Here is an 18,054-nt window from a genome sequence, read left to right as displayed (position 1 = left end):
AAACAATAAAAAAAAAAATCACCCTACCATTAGGAAGTATTGTAGGTTCCCATATTTTCAAGAGTTTGGTAAGTTCAATCATAAATCTGGAATAGGGCTCAGTAAAAATGTTATCTATTCTACCATTTTCAAACAGGTACTACAAGAAAAAAAAGAACATATACATGTTGATAAAAAGAAAACATGAGTTCTTGAAAATTATTGTAAGAAATACAGTTTACCCTTAATTTTTGCCCTTACTATATTATAAACCATGTTCAACCTCTCAGTACTTTAGAGATAGTTGTTAAAACACTAGAATTCAAGCTAAAACTCCTTCTCGTGTTAACACATTATCTTCAGCAATGACCTTGCAAGGTAAAGTTTTTTATTTCCTTTTAAAAAATGGATGGTACAGAAGTATTATAAAGAACCCTTTACTTAGTTCCTAAAACTGACATACTAAAAATTGGTTCCAATGCACATGTTCCAAATCATGTTTTCCTGATTCATGATGTGTATCTGCACATGTGCTCTTTTGTTTTTTACCCTAGATACAAGATCATTTCTTGCAATAACATAGTTGGTTAATGTCAGTTGACCTGAGGAAACCCAAATTTAAAAACTATTTATTTGGAGCCTTCTAACTACAGCTCTCAACTCTCTGCCCCACAACCTAGCCCTCAAAAAAGTTCGAGTCTAATTATAGGACATTAAACTATGTTAATTATAACCATCAATAACCATATCATGGGCTAGAACAAAAAGAATAGCTATAGTTTAAAAATGTATTGAGCCAGGAATGGTAATCCCAGTGCTTTGGGAGGCCAACGTGAGAGGATCACTTGAGGTCAATAGTGCAAGACTAGCCTGGGCAACATAGTGAGACCCATCTCTACAAAAAATTTAAAAACAAATAGCCAGGGGTGGTGGTGCATGCCTATAGTCCTAACTGCTTGGGAGTCCGAGGCAGGAGGGTTGTTTGAACCTGGGAGTCTGAAACTGCAGTGAGCTATGATCATATCACTGCACTTCAGCCTGGGCAACAGAGCAAAACCCTGTCTCTTTTAAAAAGTACTGACGGTGCAGGTCAGATAAAATCAACTGAGACAGGGATACACCATGAGTGGTAATAGAATCCAAGGCAGCATGTAATTACATGATAAAAGTATTTTGGTGTTTTTAAGATTTAGTATTTTTAATTTATATTTCCGTGGCTATCTTGGTTTCTTGCATCTCTATGTATGATTTGGAGAAAATTATTTCCATTTAAATTTACTCTGGCTAATAAAAATTACCACTTCAATAGGCATTTTTATGAGGCCTCCTCAAAGGTAATTTATGATCTTATTGGCAGATTACAGTTTGTTGTAAATAGTATTCTTCTTTTTCTTCTTTTAATATAGTCATTTTCAAGCTTAAAAATATATCTTCATTATTGAAAAAGTTCAAAATAAAAGTAGACTATTCAAACCCATCACACAAAGTCAACTATTATTCATATGCAAAAATATTTCCAATCCTTAAGAAATTCCTTTATACAGAGGTGAGTTTTGTACAGTTACAGAAATATATCAGTACATGTAACACAACATACAAGTTTTTTAAGAAAACTCTCTTCCCCCTTAACCAGGAACAAGACAAAAATGCCTGTCCTTGCCATTCTTCTTCAACACTGTGCTGTGAGTCCTAGCAGAGCAGCAGGCAAGAAAAATAAATATAACGCATTCAAATAGGAAAGAAAGAAGAAAAATTATCTCTAGTTGTGGATGACAGAATCCTATATATAGAAAATCCTAGAGAATGCACAGAAAAATGAATTATTAGAGCTAATAAGTGAATCCGGCAAAGTTGCAGCATGTAAGTAACACACAAAAAATCAGTTGTATTTCAAGCTAGCAATGAACAATCCAAACAGGAAATTAAGAAAGTTCCATGTTTACCAAAGTATCAAAAAGAATAAAATACTTGAGAAGAAATGTAACCAAAATGATGTAAGACTTACACACTTAAAACCACAAAAAACTGCTGAAAGCAAAAATTAAAAACTAAATAAATGGAAAGACAGGCCGGGCGCAGTGGCTCACGCCTGTAATCCCAGCACTTTGGGAGGCCGAGGCGGGCAGATCACCTGAGGTCAGGAGTTTGAGACCAGCTTCAACATGGAGAAACCCCGTCTCTACTAAAAATACAAAAATTGCCAGGCATGGTGGCGTAGGCCTGTAATCCCAGCTACTTGGGAGGCTGAGGCAGGAGCATTGCTTGAATCTGGGAGGCAGAGGTTGTGGTGAGCCAAGATCGCTCCATTGCACTCCAGCCTGGGCAACAAGAGTGAAACTCCATCTCCAAAAAATAAAAATAAATAAACGGAAAGACATCCTGTACTCACAGAACAGAAGATTTAATAATGTTAAAATGGCAATATTCTCCAAATCAATTTATAGATTCACTGCAATCATATCAAAATCCAATGGCCTTTTTTTGCAGAAATGGAAAAACCCATCCTGAAATTCACATAGAATTTCAAAGGACCTTGAAGAGCCAAAAGAATTTTGAGGAACCTCACTTCCTGATTTCAAAACTTACTACAAAGCTATAGTGTAAGTTTCAAAATTGTGTACTGCCCTAAAAATAGCCATCTATAGAAAAATGGATTCGAACTGAGAGTCCAAATTAAACCCACCTATCTTTGGTCAAAAGATTTTCTACAAGGGTATCAAGCCTATACAATGGGTAAAGAACAGTCTCTTCAACAAATGGAGCTGAGAGAACTGAATAACCACATACAAAAGAATGAAGGTAGACCCTAGCTCATACCAGATACAAAAATTAACTCAAAATAAATCAACAACCTAAATATAAGAGCTAAAATCATAAAACTCTCTGAAGAAAAGAGGGTTAAATCTTCATATCCTTGAATGTGGCAATAGATTCCTAGATATAACACCAAAAGCACAGACAATAAAAAGAAAAGAGAAAGGAAAAGAAAAGGAAGAACAAAAAAAATTGAACTTCATTAAAAATAAAAAAAGTTGTGATTCAAAGTATACTATACCAAGAGAGTGAAAAGAAAATCCAGAAAACGGGAGAAAATATTTGCAAATCACATATCTGATAAAAGTTCAATATCTAGAATATATATAGTTTCTACAACACAGTGACAAAAAGACAATGCAATTAGAAATTAGGCAAAGGACTTGATATAGTTGAGATACGTGTCCCTTCCAAACCTCATGTGGAGATTTGATCCTTAATGTTAGAAGTGGGGCCCTGATCTCTCATGACTGGCTTGCTGCCATCCTCCCAGTAATGAAGTTCTCCCTTTATTAGTTACTGTGAGATCTGATTGTTAGAAAGAGCCTGGCACTTCGTCCTCACTCTCTTGCCATGAGACGCCTGCTCCCCCTTCACCTTCTGCCATGATTATATGATGCCATGATATGATGCCAAGCCCTCACCAGAAGCAGATGCTGGCGCCATGTTTCTTGTATAGCTTGCAGATCCATAAGCCATGATTCTGCATGAGAATTTCTTTTTTCTTTTCTTTTTTTTTTTTTTTTGAGACAGTCTTGCTCTGTAACCCAGGGGCGCGACCTCGGCTAACTGCAACCTCCGCCTCCCAGGTTCAAGCGATTCTCTTGCCTTAGCCTTCCAAGTAGCTGGAACTATAGGCGCGTGCCACCATGCCCAGCTAATTTTTGTATTCTAAGGAGAGACAGGGTTTCACCATGTTGGCCAGGCTGGTCTAGAACTTCTGACCTCGTGATCCACCCGCCTCGGCCTCCCAAAGTGCTGGGATTCCAGGCGTGAGCCACCGTGCCCGGCCAAGAATTTTTTTTATAAATTACCCAGTCTCAGGTACTCCCCTATGGCAATACAAACAGACAGGATTTAAATAGACATTTCTCCAAAGAAGAGATACACATGGTCAAAAAGTACATGAAAAGATTCCCAATGTCATTAGGAAAATGCAAATTAAAAACACAATGAGATATCATTTCATAACCACCAGGATGGTTGTTTAAAAAAACAAACAAACAAAAAAAAAACAGAAATTAACAAATGTTATAGCAAGAATGTGGAGATACTGGAATCTTCACACACTGCTGTTGGAAATGTAAAATGGTGCTGCCACTTTGGAAAACAAAGTGGTTCCTCAACAACTCAGTCATAGTTAAAAGACTCAGCAATTCCACTCCTAGGCATATATGGCAAAAGAATTGAAAACAGGTGTTCAAACAAAAACCTGTACATGAATGTTCACAGCAGTGTATTCACAATCACCAAAAGGTGGAACTTCAAATGTCCATCAGTGGATGAATGGATAAACAACATGTGGTATATCCATATGATAGAATATTATTCAGTCATAAAAAGAAGTGTTATATTGATTCATGCTAAAATATGGATAAACCTTGAAAACAATGCTAAGGGAAAGAAACCAGACACGAAAGGCCACACAGTATATGAACCCACTGATACGAAATATCCAGAATATGCAAGTCCAGAGAGACAGAAAGCAGATTTATAGTTGCCAGGGATGGGTGGAGAGAGTAATGGGGAGTGACTACTAAATGGGTTTGAGGTTTCCCTTTGGAGTCATAAAGTTATAGAATAGACAGTGGTGATGACTGCACATTAAGAATGTACTTATTAGTCCTCCTGAACTGTAAACTTTAAAATGGTAAATTTTATGTTATGCATATTTTCCCATAATAATCACACTATACATGTAATTCTGCAAGTTACTTTTTTTTGTTTTTCCTCAGACAGGTTCTCACTCTGCCACTTAGGCTGGAGCTCCAATGGCTTACTGCAGCCTTAAACTCGGGGCTCAGGTGATCCTCCTGCCTCCTCCTGAGTAGCGGGGAGTGGAGGCATACACCACCATACCTGGCTAATTTTTTAGTTTTTGTAGAGACCGTGTCTCCCTGTGTTGCCCAGGCTGGTCTTGAATCACTGGCCTCAAGTGATACTCCCATCTCAGCCTCCTAAAGTGCTAGGAATACAGGCGTGAGCCACCACACCTGGCCCTGAAAGTTACTTTTTAAAATATATGCCCTTAAGAATTTCCTAGGTCAATAAATACAGAAGCAAGCCATTCCTTTTTAACTATTTTACAGTATTCCACAGTATGGACATAATATAGTTGACGGATCGACAAAGCTTGATTAACACTTCAGCGGTTTCCAATTTGTTGTTGTTAAAAACAATGTTCCAATGAAAATACCAGTACATATCTGGGTGTGTACATGTGCATGTAATTTCTGTGGGGACATATTCAGGTCAATGGATTTGCTAGGTTGAAGAATCCATATGTTTAACTTGATACCTGTTGAATTCCAAGGCACAAGTATAAGATACTGTCTGGATCATATTTTTCACCATTTGGTCTCCGCACCTCTTGGATAAACTGGCATAAACCCAAACTCAACTCAGCAAAAGTGCAGGACAGAATATCTTCCTTCAGCTTGACAGAGCGGACTGTGGAAAGGTAGAAAACATCTGAAACATTAACTTTTAACAATCATAGTAGCATTACTTGATTAACTGAATAAACATTGAACGCTACTGTGCCCCAGGCACTGTGGTGCAGACCAGTGGGCATATGGATTAAAGACAGATTCTGATCTCAAGTCTACTTCAGTTAGGGAAATAAAGACCAGTGCATGCGGTGCAATACGTGCTATGACAGAGGCTTTCTTTAAATGGCATTCTATGAAAGCAAATGAGGGCTATCCAACAGGGAAGAATCAGGTTAGATTCTGGGAAATGTGACACTGGAGCTAGACCTTAAAAGGTGAGGAAGAGTTAAACAGGTAGATAGGTAAAGAATTCCAATCTGAGGATACACAAAAAGGCTTCCCAAAGTATAGTCCACAAAACACTAGTCTTATGTGAGAGCTGGAGAACACTGGGTTTCTAAGATTTGATATTCAGAAAACACAAGACACTATATTTGTCTCTGAAGAATTCACAGTACTTAATGGCACATTAAAGGCTCTGAGTATATCTGCAAAAAAGAAAGCTATTCAACTTTCTCTTTTTTTTTTTTTTTTTGAGATGGAGTTTCGCTTTTATTGCCCAGGCTGGAGTGCAATGGCACAATCTCAGCTCACTGCAACTCCACCTGCTGGGTTCAAGCGATTCTCCTACCTCAGCCTCCCGAGTAGCTGGGAGTCAGGCATGCGCCACCATGCCTAGCTAATTTTGTATTTTTAGTAGAGACGGGGTTTCTCCATGTTGGTCAGGCTGGTCTCAAACTCCTGACCTCTGGTGATCCGCCCGCCTCGGCCTCCCAAAGTGCTGGGATTACAGGTGTGAGCCACTGCACCCGAAACAGCTGTTTAACTTTCTTCAGCTCATATTTATTTGAATACAGAACACCTCAAATAATGAATAACACCCTCTTGCCTTTGGAAATGCTAGAATACAGTATTCCCTTTGCTAGGTCACAGGCTGAAAAGGTTTAGGGGACTTAGGTGTATAGGACAAGGCAAGAAGGGCAGGCGAGGGCAGATCGTGATCAGCCTCATTTCTCATATTAAGACTGCAGACAATGAGCTGAATAAATTTTGAGCAGGGGAGTTATCCAATTTGATCTGTAGAGGTCCTACTACAAGATGTTGATCCACATTGTGGGGCCAAGATTAAAACACCCTTTGTAGTCATTGCTCTTCTGCATTTAGATAAGATTACATACACATGGCTCCTGTGAGTTGGTTTTAGTTAAAGCAAGCGGTATTTCATGAGCGCACAGACCATGTTTGACTTTTTCACCCTAGCTCCTAGCTTCATACCTGCTATGTAAGAGATATTCAGTAAGTATTTTCTCAGTGAAAGAGTGGTAGAAATGGGTTGCCATCCCCTGTAACAACTGCATTTAGGCTTAGTAGTCTAAAGCAGTATTACCTCTCCATTTGTACTATCACCCTTCCCCAGCTTTTTTTGTTTTATTTTTATGTTTTTTAGAGACAGGGTCTCGCTCTGATGCTCAGGCTGGAGTGCAATGGTGCAACTGTAGCTCCCTGCAGCCTCAGAACTTTTGGGTTTAAGAGATCCTCCTGCTTCAGCCTCCTACAGTGCTGGGATTACAAGTATGAGCCACTGCACCCAGCAGGTTGCTCTTTTAACTTAAAACATACTACTAGGTGGTTAATGGCCTAGTAAATCTCCACAACAGGAGTGTATTTACATAGCTTTGGAGAGACAAATTACACTTGATCTAAAGGAACTCAACAAGTTAGTCACTGCCCACAGCAGCAACTAAGTGTTTCAATAAGGACAGTTACATGTGCCCCAAAACCAACAGGGTAGACTAGAGTGAAGCCAAGAGTGCATATCATCACCTAGGTTTAAGACAGAAAGAAGGGCTGGGCGCGGTGGCTCAAGCCTGTAATCCCAGCACTTTGGGAGGCCGAGACGGGCGGATCACGAGGTCAGGAGATCGAGACCATCCTGGCTAACACGGTGAAACCCCGTCTCTACTAAAAATACAAAAAAACTAGCCGGGCGAGGTGGTGGGCGCCTGTAGTCCCAGCTACTCGGGAGGCTGAGGCAGGAGAATGGCATAAACCTGGGAGACAGAGCTTGCAGTGAGCTGAGATCCGGTCACTGTACTCCAGTCTGGGTGACAGAACGAGACTCCGTCTCAAAAAAAAAAAAAAAAAAAGACAGAAAGAAGGTATAGTTGGAAAGTGCAATAAAATCAAGTTACATGGATATATTCATCCATTCTGCCCCATCTCATTCCATAAAGATTGTACAAGTATCTTACATAAAACACAAATTAAAAGCAAAAGATAAAGTGAAACAAAAATTTAGAATAGGGTGTCAAAAGTAGTGAAAAATGAAAACTAATGTGGGCCTTAAAATTATATACTATTGATTTATTTGAAATGTTCATGTAATCCCAAATTTCCTGGCAGCTGAAGTGAAACACACAAACATTGTCAGTTATACAGATCTCACTGTAAGGAAAACTTCCTATTTTCCAGGTCTTTTTCTTTTTAAAAAAACCAAAAAAACAATACTGGGCTCCACATGGATTACTATACAGACTCAGGGCTCAAGAAGATGTATTTTGAGGCACTTGCACAGTGTAAAAAATGAAACAAAATTCCTTATATTTGCATAATAAGCTCAAGATCAGAAGACATAACCTTACCCTTATAACGACCTCCTTAAAACGGGTTAAGATTAATTTCTCTAAAACTCCAAATTTTAAATAATTTTAAATATTCAACTTACAAATTTAAATCGGCAATAATCATATAAATAATTCATACCAAATGGAGAGAAACACATTTTACCTCTACAGCCTGGCTCTGAGGATTCTTGAGAGAGTGCATGGTCTTGAGTACTTCCTAAGGGGTCAGAACGTGGGCTAGATGAGGCCTGTTCAACCCCTGACAAGGAGAGAAACAAAAGAAAAGTTTAAAAACAAATGCAGAAAAAATTAAGTAAAGCCCAAACCAGTTTTATAGGGCTTCTGACCTAAAATGTATCCCTTTTCAGTAGCTTATCTGTCTATTTCCCCCTGCCTAAATCAAGACACAATTCATGCTGTGCACTTACCTCCACATTTTAGATCCCCCTGCTCTTCCTTGGCATTTTTCCACTGAACCCAGTTCTTCCAAGCATTTACCCCATACATGTACTTCAGTGTCATCCCGGACACTGAGCAGCCTTGAAAGGCTCCTTGAATAAGACTCCTGGGCTCCACAGCCACTATAGACTTCTTCCGTCCCTGTAAGAATTCCAAAAATTTACAGAACATAAAATTTAGTTTTGGATTTTTAAGAGTCAGGGATCTCAAAGCTGGAAAGGGTATATACATTTGTAGAATATAGAATTTAGTTTTATATCCTAAAGATTCTGGCTGGGTACGGTGGCTCATGCCTGTAATCCCAGCTCTTTGGGAGGCCAAGGTGGGCGGATCACGAGGTCAGGAGATCGAGACCATCCTGGCTAACACAGTGAAACCCCGTCTCTACTAAAAATACAAAACATTAGCCAGGCGTGGTGGTGGGCGCCTGTAGTCCCAGGTACTCGGGAGGCTGAGGCAAGAGAATGTGGTGAACCCGGGAGGTGGAGGTTGCAGTGAGCTGAGATCACGTCACTGCACTCCAGCCTGGGCGACAGAGTGAGACTCCGTCTCAAAAAAAAAAGAAAAAAAAAAGATTCGGCGTTCTTAGAGCAAAAAAGGGCCTTAGAGATTATTTAATCCAATCCATATGAGGAAAGAAGAAAGAAAAAGTTTAAATGTAGACGAGCACACTGTAATAGTCACTAACATTTGGTTATTTACTATGTTCCAGATATAGACTCACCTAATCAGGTATGAATCACTATTATTACCACTCAGGTCTATTTAATGAAACATGTAAACAGATCATATTCTGTGCTATAAAACAAGCCTCAACAAATTATCTAACTACAATGAAATTAAAATAGAAACCAATGATGCACTGATGTCCAAAAAAATCCTCCAAAATCATAAATTAAACATCTCTATGGGTCAAAGAAGAAAGGACACATGCAATCACAAAACATTTTGAACTTAAAGAAAAATGAAAATAAAATTTACCAAAATTTCTGTGATGGAACTAAAACAGTACTTAAAGGGACATTTGTAGTATTAAAATGTTTCAATAAGAAAATTATTTAAAAGTGTATAATCCATAACCTAAGCTTCTATATTAAGAAACTAGAAAAGGCAGGCCAAGTGCAATGGCCCATACCTGTAATGCCAGCACTCTGGGAGGCCTGAGTGGGCAGACTGAGCCCAGGAGTTCAAGATCAGCCTGGGCAACATGGCAAGACCGTGTCTCTACAAAAAATTAAAAAATTAGCCAGGCATGGTGGCATACATCTGTAGTCCCAGCTACCTGGGAGTCTGAGGTGGAAGGATCACCTGAGCCCGGGAGGTTGAGGCTGCAGTGAGCCATGATTATGCCACTGCACTCCAGCCTGGGTAACTGAGTGGAGACCCTATCTAAAAACAAACAAACAAAAAACCAGAAAAGGAAATCCAAATTAAAACCCAAGCTGAGTGCAGTGGCTCACGCCTGTAATCCCAACACTGTGGGAGGCTGAGGCAGGTGGATCACTTGTGACTCTCATGCCAATAAATTAAACAACTTAGATGAAATGGACAAACTTCTTGAAAGATTAATTAAGCTTACTCTAGAAGAAACAGATAACCTAAACAGCCATAGAAACAGCATTTATAGCTTATAACCTTCCCACAAAAACTCCATTCCCAGATGGAATAAATTCCATCAAAGTGAAATTCTATCATAGTTAAAGAAATTATACAAATTGTACTTCAGAAAATAGAAGAAAAAGAAATGTTAACTAATTTTATAACGTCATCATTACCCTGATACCAAAACCAGTCATAAAGTACAGATAAATATCTGTCTTGAACAGGGACACTTAAAATCTTCACAGGACCAGCCGCAGCAGCTCATGCCTGTAATCCCAGCACTTTGGGAGGGCGAGGTGCATGGATCACTTGAGACCAGGAGTTCAAGACCAGCCTGGCCAACATGGTGATACCCTGTCTCTACTAAAAATACAAAAATTATCCAGGCATGGTGGTGGGCGCCTGTAATTCCAGCTACTTGGGAGGCTGAGGCAGGAGAGCTGCTTAAACCCAGGAGGCGGAGGTTGCAGTGAGCTGAGATCACGCCATTGCACTCCATCCTGGGTGACAGCACAAGACTCCGTCTCAAAACAAAACAACAACAACAAAAAACCTTCACAGAATATTAGCAAACCAAATCCAGCAACAGAGAAAAATAATAAATACAGAAAAAAGCAGGGTTTATCCCAGGAATGGAAGGTTAATCATTCAAGAAAAATCAATGTATTTCACCATTGTAACAGACTTAAAAAAAGGAAAACCAGACAATCACCTCAAAAGATGCAAGAAATCCATCTGAGGAAGTTCAATACCCAATCATGATTTTAAAAACTTTCAGTGAATTAGGAGGGGAAGGGAACTTCCTCAACCTGATAGAAATCACCTACGAGAAACCTATAGGTAACATCATACTTACTGTTGCAAGACTTTTTTCACCATAAGGTTAGCAATAAGGCAAAAAGGTCTGCTCTCACTACTAATATTCAACATTGTACTGAAGATACTAGCTAGTTCAATAAACAAGAAAAAGAAGGAAAGAAAATGCATTCAGATTACAAAGGAAAAAGTAAAACTGTCTTTATTCACAGATAAAATGATTGTCTAAGTAGCAAATCCTAACAATTTTAGTTGAGCAAAGTTACAGGACACAAAGTAAATATATGAAAATTACCTATATTTCTTTTTTTATTTCTAAGATAAATATCGTAGAAGAAAAAATTATCTATATTTCTATATACTAGTAAGAAACACGAAAAATGAAATCGTTTTTCTTTTTTTTGAGACAGGGTCTCGCTCTGTCGCCCAGACTACAGTGCAATGGCACAATCAGGGCTTACTGCAGCCTCAACCCCCTAGGCTCAAGCAATTCTCCCAGCTTAGCGCTCCAAGTAGCTGGGACCACCAGCATGTGTCACCATGCCCAGCTGATTTTTAAAATTTTTAGTAGAGATGGGGTCTCACTATATTGCCCAGGCTGGTCTCAAACTCCTGAGCTCAAGCAATCCTTCTGCCTTAGCCTCCCAAAGTACTAGGATTACAGGTATGATCACTGCGCTCAGTGAAAAATGAAATTTAAAAATAATACTATTTACAACAGCATCAAAATATCTTAAATACTTATGAGAGAAACTTAACAGAATATAAGGAGACTTGTAATGGAGGACTATACCATGTTTCCAGATTAGAAGAATCAAAACTACTAAGATGTCAATTATCTCTCTCTGGATTCAGGACAGCTCCAACTGAAATTCTAGCAGGCATTTTTTTTTTTTTTTAAAGAAATTGACAAGTTGATTCTAAAATGTATATGGACATGCAAATGACAATTTTAAGAAGAACAAAGCTGGAGGATTTACACTCTTAAGTTCCAGACTCACTGTAAAATCACAGTAGTCAGGACAGTTGGTACTGGTACAAAAATAGACATATAAGTCAATAGAACAGAATAGAGAGTTTCAGAAACAGACTGACACATACATATATGATTGACTTTTAACAGAGTTGCCAATGTAATTCAATGGGGAATGAATAGTCTTTTTCAAGGGCAGTGCTGGAACAACTGGATGTCCATATGCAAAAAATGAACCTTGACCCTTGCCACAACTCATACATAAAAATTACCTCAAAATAGATCACAAACATAAAAGTTAAAACTATAAAACTTCTAGAAGAAAATGTAAGAGAATGTGTTAGTTACTATGAGTTATGCAAACATTTTCAGATGAGGTATTAAAAAGCACGATCCATAAAATAACAAATTGATAAAAGGAACTTCCTCAAAATCAAAATCTGCTACTCATCATTACGAAAATAAAAAAGGAAGCAACAAAATAGGACCAAACTGATTTGATAAAGAAATTATGTCCACAGTAAAGAACACTTACAACTCAGCAAGATGACAACCAACCCAATAAAAAAATGAAAACAAAAAAATGTGCAAAAACTGTGAATAAACACTTTACCAAAGACGACACATGAATGGCAAATACATACATTGAAAGATTCTCAACATCATTAATCACTAGGGAAAAACAAATTAAAACCATAATGAGGTACCACTATACATTGACTAGAATGGCTAAAATTTAAAATCAACAATACCAAGTGTTAGCAAAGTCATGGAGCAGATGGAACTCTCTGATACATTGCTGGTGGGACTGCAAAATGGTACATCTCCTTTGGAAAACAGTCTGGCAGCTTTCTTATAAAGTTAAAAATACACATAGCATAAAACCTAGCAATCTCATTCCTAGATCTTTTTCCTCAAGAGAAATGAAAACATATGTTCACACAAAGATTGATACTAAGATGTTCATAACATTTTGAGTAAGTTTTATTCAAAATAGCCCCAATCTGGAAACAACCCAAATTTTTATCACCTGTTAAACAGCTGAACAAATTATAGTTTGTCCATATAATGAAATACTACTCAGAAATAAAAAGGAATCAACTACTGGGACATGAAATAACATGGATGAATCTCAAAAACATTATGCTAAGTAAAAGAATTTAAACACAAAAGACTACATATTATAGGATTCCATTCATGTGAAATTTCAGAAAAGGCAAAGCAGTGGCATTGTGCATCAATCTGTACAGCAGATCGGTGGTTGTCAGCAGCCAGAGGGGCCGACTGCAAAAGGTCATAGTGGAACTTCTTGTTAAGTGGAATTGTTCATGATTGTGGTGGTAATTTTAAAAATAAAGCTATTATTCTTTCAACTTTGTATAGGAAAGCCCTGTCAATGTGAAAAACAGCCATGTGAACTTCACCATTTTACTATACTATAAAAATAGTGAACTACTCAGTATTCTTTATTTTTATTTTTTATTTTTATTTTTTGAGACGGAGTCTCACTCTGTCACCCAGGCTGAAGTGTAGTGGCCCAATCTTGGCTCACTGCAAGCTCCACCTCCCGGGTTCAGGCCATTCTCCTGCCTCAGCCTCCTGAGTAGCTGGGACTACAGGCGCCCGCCACCACGCCTGGCTAATTTTTTGTATTTTTAGTAAAGATGGGATTTCACCATGTTAGCCAGGATGGTCTCCATCTCCTGACCTTGTGATCTGCCCGACTTGGCCTCCCAAAGTACTCAGTATTATAACATGTAAAAAGAGCTAAATTTAGAGGCTATTCAAAAAGATAAAAGCATATAAAAGAATTATAAAAAGCTTTTTAAAGTAAACAAAGGAATACAAAAGAAAACCCTTAACTATAGAAACAAAAAAAAAAGTTCCCACTGAAAGAAATGTAAATAAAATACATGGTTCTTGAATTCAAAAAACAAAAGTATAAAATTACCAGGCTGCAAAATAACATATGGAACTACCTGACTCTGGCTGTTACAGAGTTTTGAAAGCAGCAGGAACTAAATAATGCTTGTAGAATGAAGGAAAGAAAAGTCTAGAAAAGTTAAGCTGCAGCTTACTCTTCGTCTGGGTTGGGGGAAGCCATCTCTGTGTCGTCGTCTTGTTCGGGAACGTGCCTGGATTCCCTGTCCTTTATTAAGTGGGTCAAAGGATTCTATAATAATCAGCAGAAAGTACAACGTGAGGTAAATAACTCACAAATTTAAATAAAGACTTAGACTAGGAAAGTAATATAGGGTAATCATCACTATATTCATTAGTTTGTTTGTGATAAAATAAGAATTCCACTTATAGATTTAAACCATTTAGTGCATAAATGACAACTTCATTAGCAATCAAGAAAACCTCTTACATGGCTACTATGGGAAAGGTTAAAAATAATTTTAACCAAATTAACCACTTATAAGAACAAGAAGGTACAAATTAACACCTACAAAGCCAGGGGCTATTTGTGCTCTAGATTATGACCTCTTAACACATTACACTGTTATTATCAATAACAATTGGCACTGCTTAATAGTGTCAATTCAGAATTGTACCAATCTTCTAAAATAAAAACTTTTCAGTGGACAGGTTACTGTACACAAACCTGATGGAAAATCTGCTTCCAGGTCCTGTTCCGTTTCCCCTTTTGAGAACTGCTTCAATTCTGAATCAGCCTCTTGCACAGCATTTGACTTTAAGGCATAGTGATTCAGCTCTTCCTCCCAGCTATGTGGAGTAGATACTGCCTCTGATTCAAGATCACCACTGTATGTACTTCCTTGGTCTGAAATATATAGATAACAAGCCCTCAAAATAAAATAATAGCCTCATCTTTACATGCTCAGAAAACTTCCTGAACCCCTAAATACCAAAAAATTAGATATGGTTGATGGACAATTATACAATCAAGAATGAAGTAACTTGTTCATCAGCCTCAAAGAACTGGATTCATATTTTTGGTAGGCACTTGAAAGCCTTATCTCAATTAATTTTTAAAACAAACATTTGAGGTGGCTTTTATTATTCCCACTACAAATTAATATACTTCATAGACATCTGATACCCCCCTTACAAATAGTTAAAATTACAAATATGAAATCCAAGTGTACTAATATTTTATAGGTTTCTATTACTAACAGAGCGTAGTATTTCTAAAAATCAAAACATATTTTCAACTACAAACCTTTTTCAAATATCTTGGTGTCTAGAAAGAGTTCCTGTTCAGAAGTTTGAGACTCTAAAGAAAAAGAAAAGCACATAAATAATTTATATGTATAGACAACAAATTATATCTCAAATGAAATGACTGCACTATATACATCAATCATACTACAGAGTTCTAAGTAAACAGATTTCATATGCAGAAAGAATAATTCATTAATAAAACTAGACACTAGGAATAAATGCAGTTAAACAGATTACCACTGTTAATGGGGATTCTGGTTAGTATCATGTGCTTTGGAGTCAAATGTATCTGGATTCAAGTTCCGGTTCCGCCACTTCTGGACTGCACAACCAAGGCAAGTCTAACATCCTACTTTCTAGATCAGAAATTTGAGGTACATAGTACCCCCTCCCCACCCCATAAGGTTGTCATGAAGACTGAATGGGTCAAGGCACACAATGCACTGAGCACAATGCCTAGAGTATGGCAAGCACACAAAACGTTAACTATTGTTTTTATCATGATTCCACACTAGTAGTATGAGATCTATCTATCAGTTATTTTGAGCCAAATGGTTTTCCATCCTAAGGTTCTATTTACCCTCTACCAGCATGCTGGTTATTACCTAACAGGAATTCTTATGTGGGGACCATGGCTTCAATTAGAGAGATAATATTGGAAAATAATTGAATACCAATACTTGGTTTTCCTTCATAAAAACAGTAAGAGCTTTCAGAAACACTAAAAAGTATAATCAACCTCACAGGCTTGGTATTCACAGACAATAAAGGTTTTAGAAACACCCTGTCTTATACTTAAAATTACTTGAGTCACCTGAAAATGTATAAAACGTGTTTTTTCTTTCTTTGCTTTTAAAGATTATACCAACCTCCCTGAGACAGAGTCTTCTCCTTCTCTTCATCTTCTGCAATCATTTCTGCCATCTCAAGGAGATCAGCTTCAAATGGATGTGTGGGAAGCTTTTCCTTAATGTCTTCAATACTCTCTGTAACTTTATCTTCACTATCCATTGAAGATGGAATAAGCATAGGGACGGGCATCTGAAAGACCAAGGATAGACTGAAGGCTTTCTTAGGCAACAGGTTTGTAGTCAAAAGTATGATTTGTGAGATGATTTAGGTATTAAAATAGTAAACAAATTTAGAATATATTCATTGCTAATGACTAAAATAGTCTTGCTAGTTTGCTTTTATAAGACTAGAGCCATTTAAATAAAATTTTGATAAGTGCTTTGGACACTCAACCAATTATGTCTCTGAATCCTCTAAAAGAATAATTCTATAACACACTTGCATTTTGTTTTTGTTGTTTTTGCTTGTATTTCTCACAATTTTCTTATAACTGTTTCCTTTAAGGACTCAGTACCTGGGAAAAATAAATTTGTAATTAAAAAATATATTTTCTTTAATCAAAAATGAGAATTATGTAAATCACAGTATTCTTTTCACCCTTACTAGAATCCAGGATTTCAACACACACCATTTCTGATCTTTTTCTATTTGAGTGGTCTCATTGTGCATGTAACTTTTTTAAAAAGCTACATCATAACCTTTTCTGAGAAGGGTGGGTACAAATAAAAGCAGTCATTTATATAATCCATGTTAAGTAATAATGGTAATATGATAAGAGCCAATCAGAAGCAGATATATTTTACCAACAAATGAAAACTTTCCTCACAGAATTATACAATTTTAATTGAGGAAAATGCATGCTAAATTAGCTTTAATCTCTAAATGATTACTCACTGGAACTGGAATTCCAAATGGGACTGGAGCATATTGAGTATAGAGATGAAGAGGTATGGGAACAAACACTGGTACGGGAACTGGCACCACAATAATCTGGGGCTGACTTGGAGTGTCTTCTAACAATAACAACAACAAAATCACAAAAAGCAAACAAGGTTAGAATATTTTAATAAGATTTCAAAATAAAAAAGCTTATGGAGGTTTATAGTTCAAAATAAGAGTGACCTGCGACACTATAGGAGTTCTTACAAAGGAGAAATAACTAAAGTAGCCAGAAAAAAAAAAAAATCTTGAGTACAGCACTGACAAAAAGTGGGTAACAAATATCAGTGATGTGAGGAGCAAATGAATGCAGGATATAATTTAGATGGATAAATCGAAAGGATTGAAACAGGGATCCTAGAATACAGGCATGGAAAACCGCTTGCTAAAGAGGAGGCCGAATAGGGAGGGGCCATTTCAGTCATGCTATAAGGCACATTTCAAAATCATTTGTAGTAGATAGTGGGGAGATACTGAAGATTTTTTTAACACAGAGTAGTGACGAAAATGACATCAAAAAGATTAATTTGGCAACAATTTCAGCACTGAATAAAAATATATCAACTGTTAAAATAGGAGGCAATTATAATATGTAGAGCTAAGATGATGGGAGACTACTCTAGGTTATGATACCTCCAAAAAAGAATAAATATATATAGCAGATGTTCTAAGTATTAAAAGGATGAAACAGAACTTGGAAAAAAACTTGGAGAAAGTAGCAAGACAGAGGACTTATTCCATTATTTACCCAGACAGTCCCCAACTTAACGATGATTCAATACAGGATTTTTCAATTTTATGATGGTGCAAAAACAAGTATATACCATACTTCTGTATAGCACTGAATAAATTACATGGTATTAAAAACTTTATTATAAAATAAGCTTTGTGTTAGATGATTTTGCCCAACTGTAGGCTACTGTAAGAGTTCTTGGCATGTTTAAAATAGCCTAGGCCTAGTTATGATGTTCTGGAGGTTGGGCATATTAAACGCATTTTTGACTGATGATTTTTTTTAACATATGATGGGTACAACATTATAAGTCAAGGAGCATACAGAATCCTTTCTATGTGTCAGAGAATATGGTAGATAAGT

At 37.2% G+C, this 18,054-nt stretch overlaps 2 protein-coding genes across 3 annotated transcripts in view; one reads left to right on the top strand and one right to left on the bottom strand.

The window, feature by feature from the left end:
• Positions 1-2,323, top strand: part of KIAA0319L (KIAA0319-like ortholog) — a 172,179-nt gene extending 169,856 nt beyond the window's left edge. The window contains exon 24 of the mRNA XM_011995624.1: positions 2,172-2,323. The gene's annotated coding sequence lies outside the window, so the exon portion shown is untranslated. The remainder of the gene's footprint in view (positions 1-2,171) is intronic.
• The window catches only part of ZMYM4 (zinc finger, MYM-type 4), a 128,386-nt gene that overhangs the window by 7,880 nt on the left and 102,452 nt on the right, over positions 1-18,054 (bottom strand). For both annotated transcript variants that reach the window (XM_011995625.1, XM_011995626.1), the window contains 9 exons: positions 16,914-17,032; positions 16,037-16,208; positions 15,166-15,219; positions 14,587-14,766; positions 14,057-14,151; positions 8,557-8,728; positions 8,292-8,387; positions 5,312-5,463; positions 28-139 (listed from right to left, as the gene is read on the bottom strand). In XM_011995625.1, coding sequence (XP_011851015.1) covers positions 28-139; positions 5,312-5,463; positions 8,292-8,387; positions 8,557-8,728; positions 14,057-14,151; positions 14,587-14,766; positions 15,166-15,219; positions 16,037-16,208; positions 16,914-17,032 — 1,152 coding nt within the window. The remainder of the gene's footprint in view (positions 1-27; positions 140-5,311; positions 5,464-8,291; positions 8,388-8,556; positions 8,729-14,056; positions 14,152-14,586; positions 14,767-15,165; positions 15,220-16,036; positions 16,209-16,913; positions 17,033-18,054) is intronic.

This window comes from Mandrillus leucophaeus, unplaced genomic scaffold (genome assembly GCF_000951045.1).
Source record: "Mandrillus leucophaeus isolate KB7577 unplaced genomic scaffold, Mleu.le_1.0 Scaffold493, whole genome shotgun sequence".
Classification (NCBI taxonomy): domain Eukaryota; kingdom Metazoa; phylum Chordata; class Mammalia; order Primates; family Cercopithecidae; genus Mandrillus; species Mandrillus leucophaeus.
The sequence above is the reverse complement of the archived record's forward strand: the minus strand, read 5'-3'. Positions and strand labels throughout refer to the sequence as shown.